The following is a 13,642-nucleotide window of genomic DNA, read 5'->3' as shown; positions in this document are numbered from 1 at the left end:
CTCAATTGGACTCCCGAGTATAAATAAAGGTGATGATGATGAGCTTTTTCTTGATTTTGGAAGACCTCTATAGTCTATCATCATCACCTCAAATTTGGGCTTTATAGGCCTAGTTATTTCTTCTATTGACATCTTCTTTTATCATGTTGCTTAAGATTAGCGATACCTCAGTGATACTACCTCCTATACTTAGGCCTGTAGCCTACCAATTTTTGAGGGGCTCCTTTATCCCGCTTTTAAGTGTGCGTGTAAACACAAACTTTGTCCAAGTCTCGTGTAGCCAGACAACTATTCCACAATCTCCGAATGCTATATAAAGATCACACCTGTGTGAAGTGAGGGGCGCTAATATATTAAAGTCTAACTCATGTTGATTAGGTGGTAATGATGTAAAACAAACAGTGCCAACACAATATGACGTAAATGTTCCCTTCATTGGGAAAACTATAGAGCGTCGCAGTCCCTCCGATCAAATCATTAGAAAGAAGAAAATAAAGGCAGGAGACACTATTTGTTTTGTTTTTCTTCTTATAAATTATTTGATCGGCCCAAAACATTGTGTTCATTGTCATGATTTGTCACGATCCGAGTTGGCTTTGTCCACGGCGTAACCGTCTTTAAATAAATACTTAAAGAAAATCCTATGGGAGAAATAAATGCATTGCATTTCATTTCCTGGGCCACTCCTCGTTCTGAAAGGGGGAGGGCGGCGCAGTCCCTCCCCCCTTTCAGAACAACGAACGGCCCAGGAAATGAAAACGCAATGCATTTCCCCATAGGCAGTTTTTATTTAATTTATTTAAAGACCTTTTAAGCGTCGTACGAAGCCAACTCTTGTCGTGACAAATCATGACAACACACACAATATTTCGGGCCAAACAAAGAATTAGAAAGTAGAAAAAAACGGCAGGTTACAACACTTTTTTTGTTGTTTTTCTTCTTTGTAATTATTTGTTTGGTCCAAAATATTGTGTGTGTTGTCATGATTTGTCACGACAAGAGTTGGCTTCGTACGACGCTTAAAAAGTCTTTAAATAAATTAAATAAAAACTGCCTATGGGGAAATGCATTGCGTTTTCATTTCCTGGGCCGTTCGTTGTTCTGAAAGGGGGAGGGACTGCGCCGCTCTATAGAGCACCGAAGTCTGACGTCACTTTCAGTAGAGGGCGTCAGTCCCCAGGACAGGTTCATGTATTTGTTTAGTTGCATTGAAATCCCCATTGAGGCGATTTTAGATCGCCTCACCTCATATAACAACTGTGTTTGAAAAATCAACATGTCATCCCGGCCGCTTCACTCATATGGATATGAAGAATCAACTGACTGAGAGAAAACGCTAATGTTACTGCTGCTGAATTAGTTACATTTTCGCTAGAAGGAGACTGTATCATATATGAGTGACTGACTGTTGCAAACGATACAGAGACAATGTCCCTGTACGACCCTGACAATAACGCTGAGACAGCTTGTTTATTTTTGGACCACAACGCTTATAGTAGACGATATTAAGATCAACCCATGTTATTCTCCATAGAGAAATTACTTCCGCGAACCAGGGGAATCGTCGGGATGAGCGAGTTACGTCAGGACTTCGGTGCTCTATAGCCTACTATTAGAACATCCATATGATTTGCATCCATGACTGGGAAACTTGGCAGTGCTGCCATCAAGTGGACCAGTGACGAATAGAACATGACAGCAACGTTGCTAAGGAACAGCTTGGGTTCGAAGCTCCTGTCAGTTGACAGTTGACCACAAAACTAGAAAAATTAAAAGGGGCTATCATTTCTATAAAGGGGCAGAAGGCTCGTAGCCTGACACTCAGTCTGAATTTTCATTTCGTTTCACTTCATTATTCTGAATCGCCAGGACATATTTTTTTAATGGTAGCGATTCATCCAATCTAGAGCGGATACGGAGTTTACGGAGTTTACCGACTACAGTAGGCGGGCCCAGGACCGGATACGAGCACTGAGCAGTAAATTGGAACCCACGGGTGCTGCGGAAAGCCTGCCCCGGTGACGCGAGCTGTATCCACGGCTGCATCCTCCTCGTGCTATCAGGAAGCCAATCAAAGGAACCCCTGTGAAGGAAACACAGGGAGGGAGGGGACCACGGGGGACGCCAATCAAAGCAGACAGAGACGCCATTTTAGAAGTGTTTATTTTGCATCTGACCGACCGTCTGACAGACGCTGACGAGCCAAAATCTTTGGTAACGTAAACTAATGTGATGTTTATTAACCTTTATAATTAGATATCAATCTGTGTTACTGCTTAATTGCTATTCCCAGCCGCGGGCGACACACGCAATGTTGTAAAATCAACAAAACTATTCGCTGCTACGCTCATTTTAGCCACGTAGCAATATCGGTACCATTACAGTTTTAAAGCCAACGACACGACACTCTGACAGACGCATAATCGAGAGTTAAGGTTACTGTGCGCCTGTTCGACACTGCTTTTTGTCAAGAACACTGTCGTCAATGTAGTAGTGAAAGACGTGAGATAACATTATGATGGACGTTAGCATCTCCTCCATAGCTAGCTAGCTAGCATCTGTCTGACAGCACTATATCACTAATGATTACATTTACAAGTGAAAGTCTAACCTTGTTGGATGGAACAGAAAGCCTTTGCAGTTTGATACACATGAAGCCCTGAATCAAATTGTTTTTGTTTTTCCCAAGAAAAAAAAATGTAAACTGAGTATATGTCATGGGAATTAAATTAGCAAGAGAAAACTATGGACTAGAGATTACACATTTGATGTAGCCTAGTTGAACGCCTGTCATTTTAAATTGCCATTTATGTCGTTGTGCGCCTAATCTTCAACTGTTATGAATTATGATGACTGTTTTGCAGTCATAGCTTTACATTGCCCAGCCAACAATTATAAAGATATTTGTTTGGAAAGCAAATCTAATTGATTGATTGGTTCATTTTTAGATTATCATCCAAGATGTCTGACGAAGGAAAGCTGTTCGTTGGTGGACTGAGTTTTGGAACAGATGAAACCTCTCTCGAGGAGGCGTTTTCCAAGTATGGAAACATTACCAAAGGTATGCTGGTGGCTGGCCTACATTTCCATAGACCACTTATACTGCCGCTAGAGGGTGCGATTCCCCTAATTTATTTTTGAGGGACGCCCCTCCTATGCCCAGCTTTGAGGATTTGTGTAAACAAACAAATATTGTCTTAACACAAACATTGAATGCCATTGACCATGAATGGCCAGCTTTGTGTTTTTGTGCAAACACAAATGGAGTGAGCGCCCCTCACTTCACACGGGTGTGATTTATTTATTTATTTGTGTTGTAATCTCCATAGTGATTTAGATCGCCTCATATAAGAACTATGTTCCAAAAATAAACAAATCATCCAGGCTTTTCTGTCAGAGGGTGGCACTGCATCATTCATTATGATCATTTATATTTGATACAGCCTGTTTCAGGAGAAAATGGAATAAATTCTGCCGTAAAAATGTTGAAACTACACTTCCGGGTACGAAATCAATGTCATTACTAAAATACGTCATGCTCTGTCAAGACAATAAGCATTGGGTGTGATGTATGTTGTGTGCGACGGGCGCAGCCCGGAAATGTAGTCTTTCTAGACTCGAGACTTGTTCATTGTGTTACTCTCTGGGTATATTTCCACCTTCAGTCGATGCTTCATAATGAGTAAAATCGTCAGGGTGATTTATGTATATTATTAACAGTCCTATGAGGCTATCTAAGATCCCCCTACCTATGGGAATTGCAACACAAAGAAACATGAACCAGGGGGAATAGCGCCATCTAGCAGCAGTGATGTCAGGATTTATGTGGTCTATTGTTGACAGTATATGTGACAATAATTCTTGAATAATGCCAGTCGCTTGGATTAACTTGTTTTGTCTTTTTAGTTGATGTCGTGAGAGATCGCGAGTCAAACAGGTCCAGGGGATTTGGTTTTGTGACATTTGAAAACCCTGAAGATGCCAAAGACGCATTGCAGGGCATGAATGGAAAAGTGAGTGGTGGTTAAAATTTGAAGTGGTTATTGTATAGCTTGTAGAGTTAATTAAGGCGAGCCCAAAACGAATTTAAAGAAACTCAGTGGTACAATTCATAATTAGATTTCAGGCTTATTGGGGTAAAACCAGGACTTATCTTGGACATGTTCTGTGTTCAAAATTACGACTCTTTTGTTTGGGTCATCTTGTCCTCTCAGACTGTTGATGGAAAGCCAATCCGCGTCGATGAGGCCGGGAAGCCTGGAGGGAGAGGCGGTTTCCGAGGTGGTTCTTCTTTCGGCCGTGGTGGTGGTGGAGGAAGAGGATTCTCCAGAGGGGGCGGATCAAGAGGTGGGTGAGGCTTTTCGGCAGGTTAGGACTAGCCTTTGCAAGGTGGATCATTCCGCTGTCTGCTCTGAAAAGGATAATTTCACTTATATTATTTAATTCTTATTTATTTATTCATTATACAATGTCTGTCACCAGAACCAAGTAGTAACAGAACAACGAACGGCCCAGGAAATGAAATGCAATGCATTCTGACCATAGGATTTTCATTAAGTATTTATTTAAAGACGGTTACGCCGCGGACAAAGCCAACTCGGATCGTGACAAATCATGACAATGAACACAATATTTTGGGCCGATCAAATCATTAGAAAGAAGAAAATAAAGGCAGGAGACAACACTATTTGTTTTGTTTTTCTTCTTATAAATTATTTGATCGGCCCAAAACATTGTGTTCATTGTCATGATTTGTCACGATCCGAGTTGGCTTTGTCCGCGGCGTATTTGATTTTCTTTTCCTGGGCCACTCGCCGTTCTGAAAGGGGGAGGGACTGCGACGCTCTATAGGAAGGGGAAAGGAAAGGTACTATGTTTACCCAGGGTAACTGGACTAAGCGCAATAACTTGTTTACAGCCAGGCCCTGCTCATAGAACATTTCATGGTAGAGGTTCAATGCCTTGTCCAAGGGCACTTCAGCGGTGGTAATTTTAACGTGCCGGTCCGGGGATACGAACTAGCGACCTTCCGATATCAAGACCGCTCCGCAAACCGTTCGGCCACCGCTGCCTAAAGGGCAGTGGGCGTGTCTGATAAAATGAGTATCTACAAAAACTGTCTGGAGTGCTCACAAACACCAGAGTATATGTTGGTGACCCCAAACATGTTTGAAAGTGAAATATCTAGAAGCCATCCCCACTTTTGTAATTTAGATAAGCCCCTAAATGGTTCAGCCTGTGATACACTGTAAAATCCTGAGTATTAATGAATTTAACAAAAAAATAAGTCAACCAATGGATCAACGGAACACTGAAGATTCAACTACTGTGTAATGTTTACTCTTGTGGTTTCACAAAAATGCAGCTGCTCAACCTTTTTGTTATGGCCTTAGGCAAAGTTGCCTAGAACAGGATTTGCTTGTATTTTCCCGCTAAAAGCAACGAAACTGCAGCTCCCCAAAACTATGTCTGTGCAGCATATTGACGGTGCTCTAGAAACATCAATCAATCAATGTTCTACTGTGTCTCATGCCATGTTGTATTTGCATCTGCTTTCTGAATTGGCCTTGCATTTATGAAATAGTGTATGTTCTGTCAGATTGGTGCACATGTTCCCTCAATTTGCTTTTACTTTGCCAATTTGCAGCACGTTTCCGAAATGATGTACTGTCCATGTGGTCTCTTCAGAATGGCTACTGTACCAAACAGAAACTTAACACTCTGTTAGAGCTGCAACATTAGGTTACTGCCTCTTGTCTTGTTATTTTTGTATGCATTTGTGTAATGGATGGTGCCAGAAACGGTAACTTCACACACAATACCACACAGCTTCACCAACCTCAAACCTTACCCTTTTTCTTTTCATGTCACTCTAGGTGGTGGTGGATATAGTGAACGGAGTTATGGAGACCGCAGTTATAGCGGAGACAGAGGCTATAGTGGTGGAGACAGAGGATATAGTGGTGGCAGCAGAAGCTACGGAGGTGGTGAAGAGAGAAGTTATGGTTCTGGAGGAGGAGGATACAGGAGAGGTGGTGGATACAAGGATAGTAGGTGAGAACCATGGGGATACACTACAAAGTAAAGCACGCACAAAAATGTGATGATGACCAGATGGCAACGTTGTACCTTCAATAAAGTGTGAGAGCATCTATAGCTGTGTGCGGCTAATCATTTATCTGTTGGTAATTGATTCAGCTGAAAATGTGGTGCACTCAATTGGTCATATTTTGTAGCAGTGAAACTAGTATTCAATCTGATTCATGCAATGGACAATTCCCCTTGAATATGAATATATTGGCATTTATAAATCCACTCTTGCTGTCTAATTATACAAATGTTCTGTGTCACAGGAGTCGGGGAGGATATGGTGAGCGCTCGGGAGGATCATACAGAGACAGCTATGACAGCTATGGTGAGTATCGGAACAATCTCATGCAGTAGGTTCTTATATAAATTTCACCCACTGGACCGTGCAGGGGTTAAATTGGGTATTTGTATGGAGGGGAACCTCCAAGTAAACAGCCTGGGAGCGACTATAATTTTCTCTGTATATAAAAATTATATATACAGCCCTGTTCATATTTATTGTCAGAATCCCATCTTTCTTTCAAATTACATCAACCTTTTCAGCTTTAAAGTCCAACTAGCAGATTGTTTTATTTTATTCAAGCAATACAGAGGACCTAAGTGACGCTCATAAAGGTCAACATTTTAAGAATCAAGGTCGTTGTAGATGGCACTCATGCATAAAAAACTGGATTGTCTTCTTCCAGCTGATGGTGTTCTAGATACTCTCTGTAGTATACTTGGATGCACATTCATCCATAGGTGGGCGTTGTCTGTTTTTTTCTCCTTCCTGATGGCCAACTAGCAGAAAGTATACAGGCTATTTGGTGCTGAAAGGAGCAATGGTTCCTGTTACTATTTACACTGGGATGAGGAGTTTGATTAACTACTGCATATTTTATTTGCGGTAGATCTAAATTCTTCTATGGACACTGCTGTACCATAACTTTAGTTGTTTTGTAAACACTGTTACTTTCACACGCGCATTTGGCGTTCAGAGACAGACTGCTTAACTTGACCACACAGGACCGACTGGAGTTCTAAATTATGAAGCGAAGATCCTATAGCCTGTTGCTCGGGGAAACTGACACTGACCCGAAGTTCATGACTCTTTGCTTTTGTAGAAAATTACTAATATGTCTCGTATTGATTAACCGTTATTGGACGGTTAACCCTTTTCATTTATATGCAACGTTGAAGAATTTGGATTGAAGGAGGTGGAACCCAGCTCATCTCTAGACCAATTTAACCTCTGGACGTCAGTAAAACTATGAAAGGTCCTCACCAACACTGAGTAAAACGGTTACAGAAATGTTGTCTTCTTGGGTAACATGTTATAACTCATATACTCAACCTACTCTTCTAAGTCTTCCATCTACCTACCTATTAGAAAATGAAAATTTCCTGTGGTCATTTCCCTCACAAGTTTCCCCCTTTTTGGACAATTGAAAACACTCAATTCGAAGCTTCCGTATTGCTTTGAGATCATTTTTTCAGCATCAGTGCAAAACATGTAGGTCATAAGATTTGAGTGTTCTGTGGAAAAATGTCCAAATGCTGCTTCAGTGTCTTTACGATTGTGCCTACTTCTTGTCCTCAGCCGGCTCACACGAGTAAAAACAAAAAACATCCTGATTGCAAGATCGGCACTACCACTGGCTGTTTTTGTAAAGATTTCTTCGAAGACATTTTTTCCCCCCCTCGTATTCCCCCCCCCTCCTCTGATTTATGGTACGATATGTTATTATGCAGACTTGAGTGACTAGTCCCTTGGAAACGTTTGGGATTTTCTTTTCTTTTTTCTTACCCTGGAATTTGTCCATAAGTGTTTTCAAGTACTAGGAGTTTGTTTTTCTGTAGGGTCCTAATTCGTAATTATATTTGTTTAATATTTTCTTCCTGGTTTAAATATTACTATACACTGGGCAACAATCTGAAATTGATTTAAAATGGAGATGCCTTTTGCAATGGAAACTGTTTTGCTGAATCACTTGGTGAGATCTCTGGTGCTGCTCAACATGGCCTGCTATCTTTTATATCAAATTAAGCCAGAATGATGACGAATCAAAGTCATATCAATAACAACATGGTTTGTGTGAACCTGGAATTGAACCAAAATAATACTGTGTTCAAATACTGCAAACCCTTCTGTGTAACCTTGACCTGCTGTGATCATACCATCAAGGTCTATGCCAATGTTCTTTCAGCTTTGCAATTCAATGCAAGCGTAGCAAGGATGGAATGGAAGTAATGATTTTCAGCAAATGTGTGAACAACCATTATATAGTCTAACTTGTTAAAGGGGCTAGATCGTGAAGTGAAATTAATTACAGCTCATAAACACATTTTAACAACTCGAGTTGATACATTACCATTAATTCTTTGTAGTAACATGATTTTTGAGATGCAGCTGTGCTGAAAGCTTTCTCACCAAACTATCTAAAGCCACCTTGTGATAAAGGTTACTGGGTGGTATATTAAGAGATAAATCTACATATTCAATGAGTAAGGTTCATATTCGGTTGTTCTACCTACTTTAGGAATTAAGTTGTTTGGTTGTTCCAACTTCATGGCTCGCTTGTGGATTATTGTCAGCTGTAAGAACGATTTTACTTCTGTATGTAATACGTTTTTATTTTTTATTTACATTTTAGACACCCCAACTCTATTTACAGTTGGCTTCAGAGAAACGTGAGTCGGATCTCTCCATGTAGAGTTGTGCTTGTGCAGATTAAATCCCCCATGTTTAAATTGCTGATGCAATTTGAGAAAGCAAGTGTTGCAGTATCCGCCAGCACATTCTACTGTTAAACATTCTAGACACTAAAGAGTTTTGGGTAATATTATTTATCAATAATGCGTCTGAATCATTTAGATGCTTAAAGCTGTTACAACTGTATATATGGAATGCTTTGGACAGAGCCGTTGTTTGTCTTTTGCCAGCCAAAGCGGAAATGCGATGGACAGTGTTCCGGTTATTAGTTAGAGAAAATTAGCAATGTGTGGCAAATCTGCCAAAAAAGTGCTTACTATCTTTCTTCACAAATGTGTTCATAAAGGTGTTTGCTCCAACCCAACTCCCTTGGTAAACTTTGACAGCTGCTGAAAGTTTGGGTACCATTAACAACCAATATAAGGCAAAAATGAATTATGCTTCAAGTAGCATGTGAGGGGGTTTTCATGATGCTGAAGCCATTCCAAGCATTAGTTTTGCACGAAAAACACTCCTTGGGCTAAATTCGGCCATAGCCACTTGTGCTGACCTCATCACATTCGTGATGACGGCTATGGCTATTTTTAGGTGAAGGAGTGTGTTTTTTTTGTGCAAAACTAATGCAATGGATTCAGAATCATAAACTCCCTAGTTTGCCACGTCACATGCTACTTAAGGTATAATGAATGACATTTGGAAAGAATTGCTTTATATTGTTAATGGTACCCCAACTTTCAGCAGCTGTCACAAAGTTTCCCAAGGGAGTTGGGTTGGAACAAATGTATATGTTTTAGTAGACACCTTTATAAACACATTTGTGAAGAAAGCTAGTGGTAAGCATTTTCTTTGCAGATTTGCCACACATTTTGCAAATTTTGCCTTATTATACAGGTATGAAACAAGGAGATGTCTAACATTTGACCTAGCTCATCTTAAAAATATGTGTATATTCAAAATTTAGTAAATCAAACAGTACTTTCTAGCCCCTTCAAACGGACTAGGTATTGATAAATACAAATTGCTGCAGATGGCAACATTTGAGCAGATCTTAGGACTGCCGTCTTAAAAGTGTTGCATCAAGAAATGTGATTTCTATGTACTGAATACTGATATTTTTGTTTTCTTTATACTGGCTTCATGTAGCCCTATTAAAACTACCAGATGAAAATGTTCTGATTTCTTGTGCCTAATGCTCTATCAGGATATAGAGGGATAAATAAAAGAAAAGCTTCTTGAATTTAGCAAGAACAGGACATGTGGCTAATGTATAGGAGTATGTTTTGTGTTAAGGGTGTCTGTATATAGTTGCTGTTACAAAATAAGGTACTGTAACTTTTTGTTTTAGATGGTCTTCCAAGATGAGGTCTACTAAGTCTAGATTGGGTTGGGTATAAATGGTAGGTTGTAGGGAGGTATAGAGGGTGGGTTGCTGGTATGTTACACAGACAGAAAGACTGAAATGTCCTCTTGGTGCTACTGTTGCTGGTTTTGTTATAATGCTTCATTACACCCAAGAGCTCTGGCCGCTATCGTTTTGGAAATCATCAAAGTCCTTGGAGAATGAAGTGTTGGCCCTAACGACACGTGAATCCTCTGGTCTCTGGCGAAAGCTGCTCTCTTGGCTAGTTCATAATTGGAGATAGGCCAGTAATGTGAGGTAACAATTTTGCTCTCCTGTTCGCATCCCTCAAAACAGTTCTCATTTTGATGTCCCATCCTGTCTCCTATCTACCTCGCTCCACTTTGTCCAAACAGCGTTGTTCTCCTCAGGCCTTGGTGGTACTGCCCAATTCCTAAATAAATGACATCGTCTAGTAGCCTATCCTGTCTTTTTGGGCCTGTTAGAGCCTCTAGATAGAGCCTCTAAATTCAACAAGGAGCTTTGGAACATTCCATTACTATTTGCCCAAATACCACTGGTGTAAAATCCAGATTTCCACAACTTCTGACCTCTGAAACTCACCTAAAACTTTTTTTTTATGGTTTTCATTTTGATTGAAAAGTTGTCGTCTTCATAAAGTGTAGATTGCACTCGCGTGTATTGCCAAATGTATCACCTCAGTGGACTAGTTTGTCTTGTTTCAGAATCTTGAAACAATAGTTTTATTCCTGTTAAATGTTAAATTAACTCTTGAATAATTTTTACTTTTACTGAATGTAGATTAATAATTACATTTAAACTGCATGCTGTGTGTTCTAATACGTTCACTTGAATAGGGGCGTCCTTAAAACTAACTACTCTTTCTTGTCATTTAATCAGGTTAAGGCTTGGATGACTCTTCCTTCGTCTTACTGCAATGCCTTTGTCCTTGTACAGTACATCCTTGCACACGGTAGGTTTTCCTGTTAACATCTACTGTATGCATAATTAGACACTAGTTTATGGTTAAGTAGCATTTACTTATTCTACTTAAAATATAGATCATGTCGCTGATCAATAAGGTCTGCTAAAATGTAACATTAAAATAATTTGATTTGTTAGTAGGGACTAGGGAGACTGGGAGAGGCTGAATTTGATTATAAAAATGCATGTGGAAAATGTATGCTTGCCTGCATCTTTGTTTGCAGGACTGTTAAATAACTGCCTGAATATATATCTTCATTACAGATTCCACATAGGATGACATGAAACTGCTCTGAAGTCGACCAATCAAGGCTTGAAAAGCTGAAGACATAAAGATGAGCACTTGAGAAGACCAGCTGTGTTGGTGTCTTTTTTGGGTATGGGTATACTTAATTACCTTAGGCTTCATGTGACAGTAAACCAAATTCCTGTGAAGGAGGAATTGGGGCTGGCCACTACGACTAGTCCTTATTTTGGAGCTATACCGGTATGAACTCGCACAACTACTTATCTTGCTCAATTTTGGTAGTAGTAAGGTAGTAGTAAGGTAAGGTCATTTTTTAGTAGCCTACATAAATTGTGCAGAGATAAACACAGTGGTGTTATGTAGGCTAACTTGAAAAAGAGGTGAGCACTCATCAGATGAATAGTTCACAGTTTGGGTATTGGGTGCACGGATCTGGCAGAAATGGTACCTTTAGAAAGTACCAGCAGTCACTTGGTCGTTTTAGGATTTCTTGTTTATTTAGTCAAATGCCTGTACGTTTTGGCCTGCAGGCCTTCCTCAGTGTGAATTTTCACACTGGCATGAATGAAATTCTGTCGTTTATGATTTTCTGTCCAGGGACATTTGACTAAATAAACAAGAAATCCTAAAAGGAGCAAGTGAGTGCTGGTGAGTTATATAATCTATAATTACAGAAAAGCCATACACACACAATTACATTGAAACCATGCTACTGCTCTAAACTTAGACAAAGGTACCGGTATGTCCAAGCCTTGCAACACTTAACCACCAAGGCAAAAAAGTTACATTAAAATGATGTGAATGGAATTTTTAGATTGGGAGGAAATTGTAATTTCATTAGTGAGCATTATTGTTGTTCACTTTAGCCATCCATCACTCTCTGTGACACGAGTGCCCAAACATGCAGTGATGGTACAGCAACAAATAAGATAACCTCTAAGAAATTAACCTTAGGTGGAAAGCCGGGTCTGTTACTAAATCGCAGTGAACTGGTCTGGAGCAAGATGGTAATTTACGTCATGTTGTAGTCACTGATTTGTAGTCATCCGGAATAATTACCCAAAATTGCCCACGATCATAATTTTAGGGCCTACCCAAAAAAAGAATCCCCATGGGATAACAAATTGATACAGATGATAATTAGTCTCTGGAAAGTACACTCACATTTTAAAAATCAGGAAAACTATGCCGCATCAAGGATTTAATTGTAGGCCCTAAAGTTATGATCACAGGATCATAAACCTGAAAAGGAATGCTTCCCAGGCTACTAAGAAATGAACCGCATTAACGGCTAAATTTAGGGTGTACGGTATCGATTGTGATTATGAATAGAGTTGTTTACGTTATATCAAAATGCAATTTTGTTATCTGGTATTATTGTAGTTAACATTTTTACATTAAACCTAACAGCAAAAAATGTGAAAAATGAAATTTGGGGGATTTCATAGGGGGGTAGGACCTCTATCAAACTACTATTTGAAAAACCCAATAAGAAAAATTTGTTTTGGCCATAATGCCCACCACCAATTTAAATTATAGGCCCCATGAACAATATAAACGCAAAACCAACAATTAATAAATTATCATCAAATTATGGTACTTACATTAATTTATGTTCATGACTGAGTGTCCGATATTAGCTGTTATGAATGTCTGAGAAAATTCATTGTGCAGGAATTATGTTAACTAACAACATAAATGATAAACACACCTATGGATGTGTTTGTGCCATCACCTATCTGCAACCACTCATCTGTTCACTTTCCCTATCAATTGAAAAACAAAATAAACAAAATTTAAATAATGGATGTCTCTAGTGCCGCTTGTGTAGTATAATAGTTTGAGGGGAGAGGAGTTGACCAGATTATGATGCTATAATATAATAGTTTGAGGGGAGGGGGGTTGACCAGATTATGATGCTATAATATAATGGTTTGAGGTGAGGGGAGGTTGACCAGATTATGATGCTATTATTATCCAGGGAGCCAGATCTCATCAAAAGCAAGCTTGTGGTTTGAATGCTGAATTGGAGAAGTCAGTTTGTTGCTGTAACTGGAAGGTCACCTCACCAGTTGAATTCCCACACTGCTGTGCTGGGAAAAGCTTGAGGTGAATAACTTTGTTTTCACTCCCTGCCTGAGTCTAATAAATTATGCTGTATATAGCCAGGTAGAAAGGTACAAAATTGTACAGTTTGCAGAATGGGTACATTTCAAGGAAAGTACTAAATCTGCTAAAAGGATAAAATGTTAACATAAGGGTCCTCCAT

General features: G+C 39.6%; 1 protein-coding gene across 2 annotated transcripts; it reads left to right on the top strand.

Moving 5' to 3' along the window:
- Positions 1-2,152: 2,152 nt before the first annotated feature.
- On the top strand, positions 2,153-13,171 carry LOC310860637 (cold-inducible RNA-binding protein B-like). Of its 2 annotated transcripts, XR_014569407.1 has the most exons (8): positions 2,153-2,214; positions 2,949-3,061; positions 3,907-4,013; positions 4,215-4,347; positions 5,877-6,054; positions 6,354-6,415; positions 11,043-11,115; positions 11,391-13,171. XR_014569407.1 is itself a non-coding variant. In XM_083767685.1 (7 exons), the coding sequence occupies exons 2-7, from the start codon at positions 2,962-2,964 to the stop codon at positions 7,684-7,686; spliced, it is 597 nt and encodes a 198-aa protein (XP_083623811.1). In that variant the 5' UTR covers positions 2,158-2,214; positions 2,949-2,961; the 3' UTR covers positions 7,687-9,953. The 2 variants fall into 2 exon arrangements, 1 of the variants encoding a protein (XP_083623811.1); XM_083767685.1 differs by lacking the exons at positions 11,043-11,115; positions 11,391-13,171 and adding an exon at positions 7,670-9,953 and having other exon boundaries at positions 2,158-2,214.
- The last annotated feature ends 471 nt before the right edge of the window (positions 13,172-13,642 follow it).

The sequence above is a fragment of the Protomyctophum parallelum genome, assembly GCF_964188405.1.
Source record: "Protomyctophum parallelum genome assembly, chromosome: 6".
Classification (NCBI taxonomy): Eukaryota; Metazoa; Chordata; class Actinopteri; order Myctophiformes; family Myctophidae; genus Protomyctophum; species Protomyctophum parallelum.
This window is presented reverse-complemented; position numbering and strand designations above follow the sequence as displayed.